This window comes from Suricata suricatta, chromosome 3, assembly GCF_006229205.1.
Source record: "Suricata suricatta isolate VVHF042 chromosome 3, meerkat_22Aug2017_6uvM2_HiC, whole genome shotgun sequence".
Taxonomy (NCBI): Eukaryota; Metazoa; Chordata; class Mammalia; order Carnivora; family Herpestidae; genus Suricata; species Suricata suricatta.
In genome coordinates, this window is record NC_043702.1 from 108,931,896 (window position 1) to 108,938,940 (window position 7,045).

The 7,045-nt window shown below is 37.1% G+C and overlaps 1 protein-coding gene across 1 annotated transcript in view; it reads left to right on the plus strand.

Annotated features, from left to right (window-relative positions):
• The window catches only part of FMN2 (formin 2), a 370,023-nt gene that overhangs the window by 99,327 nt on the left and 263,651 nt on the right, over positions 1-7,045 (plus strand). Inside the window, 2 exon segments of the mRNA XM_029933337.1 lie at positions 1,291-1,302; positions 2,077-2,183. Of these exon segments, the coding sequence (XP_029789197.1) occupies positions 1,291-1,302; positions 2,077-2,183 (119 nt within the window).

The window sequence follows — 7,045 nt, forward strand, 5'->3', positions numbered from 1 at the left end:
CCATAGGGGTTTTACACATTTTTTTTTTCTCTTTAATGATTACAAAGCTTATGGTCCTTGAGAGAGTAAAAACATGCCCTGGGAAGGATCATTTTTTTTATCACAGAAAAGAGAACAGCCGTGAAAACAGAAGTAAAAAAACAGGAATGAGGGAGTCTGTCTCTCAAAGAATCTTCTTTCCTTCAAGGTCCGTTAGTAGTTATGTCTGGGCAAGGCGCTTATCATTCAAGGGGTTAATTTTAGACAGAGGATTGTTTTTGCCCCAACAGCAGGCAATGAGCTGGGAACAGAAATAAAGTAAGGGAAAGCAGGTGCCACTAACTAACCCAAGTTGATTCAAACCTTAAAGGTATATGCCTTCATTGCTTTTGCAAAGCAATGAGAAAAATCCCCCCCAAAATTTTTTTTGTGCCCCGGAGACATAGCATCCATGGTCGCTTATGTAGATTCTCCTGTGTCTCGGAGGTCTGGCCATCAAAGGTCGCTCTGCGGGAGGTTTTTTGGCCTGCTGGGCCCCAACATAAATAATCACCTGAAAATAAATCAATTACATAGAAGCATATTTAGTTTTAAAAAGAAAAACACAGGTCCACCTGCATGGCTCAGTTTGTTAAGCGTCTGACTTTGGCTCAGATCATCATCTCATGGTTCATGGGTTTAAGACCCACGTTGGGCTGTGTGTTGACAGCTCAGAATGTGGAGCCTGCTTCAGATTCTGTGTCTCCCTCTTTATCTGCCCCTCCTCTGCTTGCATTCTGTTTCTCTCTCAAAAATAAATAAACATTAAAAATTAAAAAAAAACGAAAAACACACAACTAAAAGTATAGATCCTGTTAAGTACACTGTGTTATTCATGTTAAAAGTTACATTAATTACTTGGTAGGAAATAGCCAGGTATAGATGCAGTAGAACGGATCAGTTTCATTGAGAGTTCTCTTAATAGTTGTCCATGTGTGGTTTTACATCATTATTAGTGTGATATTTTCATTTGTTTCTTTCCTAGTATGTCTTTCTCCACTTTTCTGAAACATTTATATCCTCTTCTAAAATTTTAATGCACTTTAAAAAAGTTATGAAATACTTTATATTATTGATTTTATAGACTGGAGGAGGACTAGATTGAAAAGTAGTGATAATCTAAATTTTAGTTTAGAAAAAGATAATACTGGGAATTGATACTAGGAACTTTGTAACTTAGTTTTTTCTTTGTTGTTTGTAGCTTATTAACTGCCAGAGCAAGTAATTATTAATATAATAACTTGTATCCTTTTAAAATATGCATTCTTGAAGAGGATGATGGAGGTAAGTAGAAAATAATATCATGTAGTGGTTTGTGTTTCTTCAGGTGATCTGTTAGAAACCTCATTCTTTTCTCCAAGTGATCTGATGGCACTTTTCTAAACTTTCCCTGCTATGACTCCATGGGGTATTCTGATTCTGGGGACCATTTATTAACTATTTGCAGTACACTTAATGGCTGATTGCTATACATTGTTGTGAAGTGACATCATGGTGAAACCCAGTATTTGCAACATGTGGCCCCTTTTAATTATAGTTTAAAAGATTTCAATGACTTTATTTTCTTTTTGTAGAAGAAAGACTTTCAGTTACATTTTAGAAAACTGAAAACTTGTAGGGTTGTCTGGGTGGCTCAGTTGATTGAGCATCCTACCCTTGACCTTGGCTCAGGTCATGATCTCATGGCTTGCTTCATAGTCGAGCTCTGTGTTGGACTCTGTGCTGAGAGTGTGGAGCCTGCTTGGGATTCTCTCTCTCTCTCTCTCTCTCTCTCTCTCTCTCTCTCTCTGTTCCTACCCTACTTGTTTCTCTTTCTCTCATAGTAAATAAACTTTAAAAAATTTGAAAACTTGTTTTTTGCCTTTTTTTGTTGAGCTCTTTTTAATATTGATTACTAATTCTTATGTCCAGCTAATTCAGATTTATGTTGTTGCCTCTTCTGCTTTTCTCATGCTTATGACTTAATTTTTTTGTAATCTTTCTGTGAGAGAGGTTTTTATCTACCTTTCATATGTTGATGAAAGAACCAACCCTCCTGTATATGAATTTGAATTGCAGAGGTCAAGGTGAGGCCTTTGTGCCTCTCCTCACCAGTGATATGGAGAAGGGCTACAGATTCTTGGGAATCTTTTGCAGTTGGCATTGTCTCCACAGAAGAGCCTAAGGTGTGAAAATTGACCTTTTGAAGTCTATAGAATGCCTTTTGGAAGGATAAGGCTAGCTGGAAAGGAAATTGGGAAGCAATGTTCTGCAAAATTTGGTGACAGAAACATTGATAAAAAGAAAACCTTTCCATTTCTTGTTTTGTCTTTCTCTGATCTCTCTTCATTTTCCTTTACTTATATTAATAACACCTTCCCCACCCTCCACGGTTGTTTGTTCTTTTGGAGTCCTGTGACATTTTACTCATATCTCTATCATTCATATTACTGATGTATTTTAATTTATCTGTTTATATATGTTTATCTTTGTTGAAGAATTCCAAGATTTCAAGACCTTTGGGCACATGGTATATGTTTAAATATTTAAGTCAATAAATTAAGATCTTTTGTTGAGAAAGATCTAAATAACTATCTACTTAGCACATTAATACAAGCATTTGAGAGAGTTTTGTGTGTATGCTGAAACAGTCCGTGGCCCATTTTCTGGGCTCAATACCAAGTTTGAAAAGTTATTCACCACAGTCACAGAAATCAAAGAGATGATTAACTTTAATTTTCAAATTTATGTAGAATAGGGGCAGGATGTCTAAATGTATGTAGGGACTTGATCATTCTTATTACATCTTTGAAAGCCCATTATCTTTCTTTGAAAATGTGAAAGGCCAAGTAGAGTAGTATTTAAGAAGGCAGTTTGCACTCATAGGTCTAACAGGAGAAACCTAACAGAGGACCACAGGGAGGGGAAGGGAGAATGAATGCTGGGGAGAGAGAGGGACACAAATCATGAGAGACTTTTGAATACTGAAAACAAACCAAGGGCTGAAGGGGGAGGGATGGTCATGGAGGAGGACACTTGTGGGGAGAAGCACTGGGTGTTATATGGAAACCAATTTGACAATAAACTATTATAAAAAAAATTAAAAAAAAAAGAAGGCAGTTTGGGGGACAGAAAATCTTGGAGGAAAATATGTAGAAGGAGATCTGGTAGAGACATGTCAGGGAAATGGGGAGAATTCTATAATCATCCCCTGGGTCCATGAGGTTAAAAACAACAGTATCTTTTCTGGCCTTCTATATAATAAAGTAGTATTTCTGATGGTTCCTAATAAAGATATTCTGTGTGATATAATGCAAACAGTATCATCAACTCATGTCCAGAAATAGTCTGAATGCTTTAATACACATTCAGTTGGGAATAATGCAGAAATTCTGTAAGGGACCCAGGAAGATTTGATAGTGTTCTATTTCTTAGCTTTCCACTTGATCAAGGGATAAAATGTATCAGAAAAGATTGAAAGATTGACCATGTTTCCTATAGATAATTCTTCATTTTCAAATTTATTTTTGTGATTTTGGCCTGCATTTCTCTCTTACGTATACAAGCTAAAGTTTGCGTGTCGATGTTCTTTGTTGGTGTTGAGGGGATATATCCATACCATGAGATAATCAAGTAAGCAGAACATAAGGTTGGCCCCTTTTAGGAAAATTACATGTTCAACTCCTTCTCCATTTGTGGAGAGACATGGTATACCAGAATTAAAAGCATCTACCGTTTATTAGGCAACTAATTATAAGTTTTATTATTTAAGTTTAATAAGTTCTCTCAATGAAATTGACTAGACAAGTCAAATTGATGTGTGAAAGAAATGGTATTTTAATAATTTTATATAAGTGCAGTTTTACTTATGATATACAACTCTTTAGGACTGCATAATTCCTTTTTAGAAGGCATACTTTATATGTTTTAAAGAGGTGGTTTAATTTGTTTTCCATTCATGGCAGAGAGGCATATCCTACTCATTTTCTTTCTCTCTACAAACGTCAAACTGATCCAAGTATGTTTGTTACGCAAGCTATGCTTATTTTGTGATGATAAAGAGATCATTTCTGAAGTGATTTGGAATTACGGGGAGCCCACAATTTTAGGTTATTTATTATTTAGAACACTTAAAGTTTGGTCAGGAATGTTCTTTCTTCTACTTTGCTTCACAGTAATTGTTTTTAAACAGACTGGTTTCTGAATTGTTAAGAAGCATGAGTGAAAGAGTTGGCAGTTTTAAAGGTACCTTTGAGAGAGCTTTTACTGGGTTGACTTTAAAAAGAACCATCCTGCTTGATGAATATGTAATGGGAACTGTCAGTTCCAGAGCTGAGTGGAAGGCAATCCCCGAAAGACCTGGATGCTGGAAGAGGGGAATGTTGGTAACAAGTGTCATGGGGTTTTGTACCAGGGGTGGTCAATCTAGGAATGTTAGAACTAAGTGGATTTCTTAAATCCACCGGCCCAATGACCATAGCCTTGCAGCTTATCATTTGCTGCAAACATGACATTTTCTTTTACTCACCACGTTGTGTCATCTCTCATGCTTCTTTTTATTCTTTATGCCTTCTTTGTTTTTTCTCTTTCTTATTTGTCTTCTCTTTAACTTTTATTTTTCTTTCCTCTTAGTTCTCTTTTGTTTTACCTTTGTTGTACAATACAGTTATTCTATACACATCTTTTCCATCTTAAAATCTTGACACTCTAGAATTCCTGTGCTTCAGTTTATGATTTTGAAGAGAGCTTTTTGCCGTAACTTCCTCTTAGCTATTGTAAAACACTGATTCAAAGAAATAAGAAGTATAGTGGAAGGGACAGGGTGGGAGAATGAATTCAATTCAGGTGTGTGTTTATTTATTTATTTATTTATTTATTGACTGACAAGCATAACTTTTCTTTACTTTTTTAAAAATATAATTTATTGTCATAGTGGCTAACATACAGTGTGTACAGTATGCTCTTGATTTTGGGGGTAGATTCCCATGGCTCATCACTTATATATAATACCCATCACAACAGAGGGAAACCAAAACTTTGGGAGGAGAATTCAGGAAAATGACTGAGTTCTTTCTAGTTCATTGTTCTGGTAAACTGTCTGCATTCTTTACCATCAGAACCCAGAAATTAGCTTTTTTGGGTAGCTCACCAGGTCTAGGGATATAGGGAAAAAGCTAGAAAACACTGTATGTATTTCTAATGCCAGGAACTGTTGGTGTTCTACCAGAAGATCCATTGGGTTCTCTCTGCACTATCAAAATATAAAGGTGTTTTCCATTGATACAAAGCCTCAGGACCTTATCTAGAGTTCGTTGGGTTTGGGGATTTGTAGGTAACTAAAAATAAAAATATTCCACCATTTGTATTTGCTTTATATTAAATGCTAGTTGGCTTTGTTGTTAGGATCCTTATTCAAAATTGGCTAACTCTGGTGTTAAGTTCAGAGTAGAGATTTGTCAGGATAAGAAAGAAGAATCCATTTCTTTTATTACCTGAACAAAATACAATAATTGTCTGGGAAAATGCTGCAGTGACCTCTGTTGGTGACTACTTCATGCTCTTCTCAATGATGTTTGTTTTGAAAGACATAGTCTTAGCTGAGGTTCAGAAAGTAGCTAAAGGCAAAGTGATATCTATGTTGCCCCTTAAAAGATCTTACTCCCCTTTTCCCTTTCCCAGGATACCCCCTCTCATGGTTTGATCATTCTTTTGATCACTCCTTCCATTCACACCTTCAGTTACTGAGCAAATACTTTGAACCTGTACTGTATGCCAGGCAGTATTCTAAATGCTGGAGACAATAGAGGGAAAAATGACAAAAATCCCTGCCTTCACAGAGCTTGTATTCTGGTGGAGTAAGAGAGATAAGAATTAGGAGGCAAAAAAGTGACTTATGTAGTATATTATGTGATGTTCCATGTTAAAGAAAGTAAGAGACAGGAATGAGAAGTGCTAGCAGCAGGTGGGATCCTCACTTTACACAGATTGCTAGCAAGGCTGGAACAAAACCCTAGGGAAGGAACAAGGCAGGAGAGACCTGCAGATCTCCCACCATAGCAGAGTCCCCGTGGAGGGAGTATGGAAGCATGTTAAAGAGCAGTGAGAAGGCTGTAAAGAAAGACAGAGGTGGTCAGGGAGGTCAGGGACTCTGGACAAGTGAAAGGACAAAGGTCTGTACAGAGACTGTGCTTTAATTTCAGTGAAATGGAAACTTTCAGTGTAGTTTAACAATATGTTATAAAATTTAATAAAAAGCACCTTTTTAAAAATAATAATTTTATTTTATTTTTTATAGTTTATTGTCAAGTTGGTTTTCATATAACACCCAGTGCTCTTCTCCACAAGTGCCCTCCTCCATGTCCATCACCCCCCTTCTCCTCTCCCTGCCCCCCATCAGCCCTCAGTTTGTTCTTAGTATTCAAGAGTCTCTCATGATTTGCCTCCCTCCCTCTCCCTAACTCTTTTTCCCTCCTTTCCCTCCCCATGGTTCTCTGTTAGGTTTCTCCTATTAGACTTATGAGTGGAAACATATGGTATATGTCTTTCTCTGTCTGACTTATTTCACTTAGCATGACACCCTCAAGTTCCATCCACATTGCCACGAATGGCCAGATTTCATTCTTTCTCATTAATAAGCACCTTTTTATTTTTCTGTAGCATTATCACATGTAGCAACTAGAATACTGCTAAATTAGGGATGTCTACATTATCCTCAAGAGTGACTGCTACTTCTTGTCAGGTGTTTGGTCTGCATGACAGTTGGGGTGGGGAGAAATATTACAGGAGACAAACTCTCGTCTTCCAGCTTCCCACCAATTGCTCATATTATGTGCCTCTGATTTTTCAGCTGTAAATTGCAGATGAACACAATGAGTTATTTTCAGACTCTACTCCAGGGATCACTGGGGATTTCGGAAGGCCTCTTGTTTTACAATGTCCATGCAAGGTTCACTTAGAAGAAATTGTCCCTTGGCTTAAAAAATCCTACAGGCACCTGGGTGGCTCAGTCGGTTGAGCATCCTACTTCAGCTCAGGTCATGATCTCACG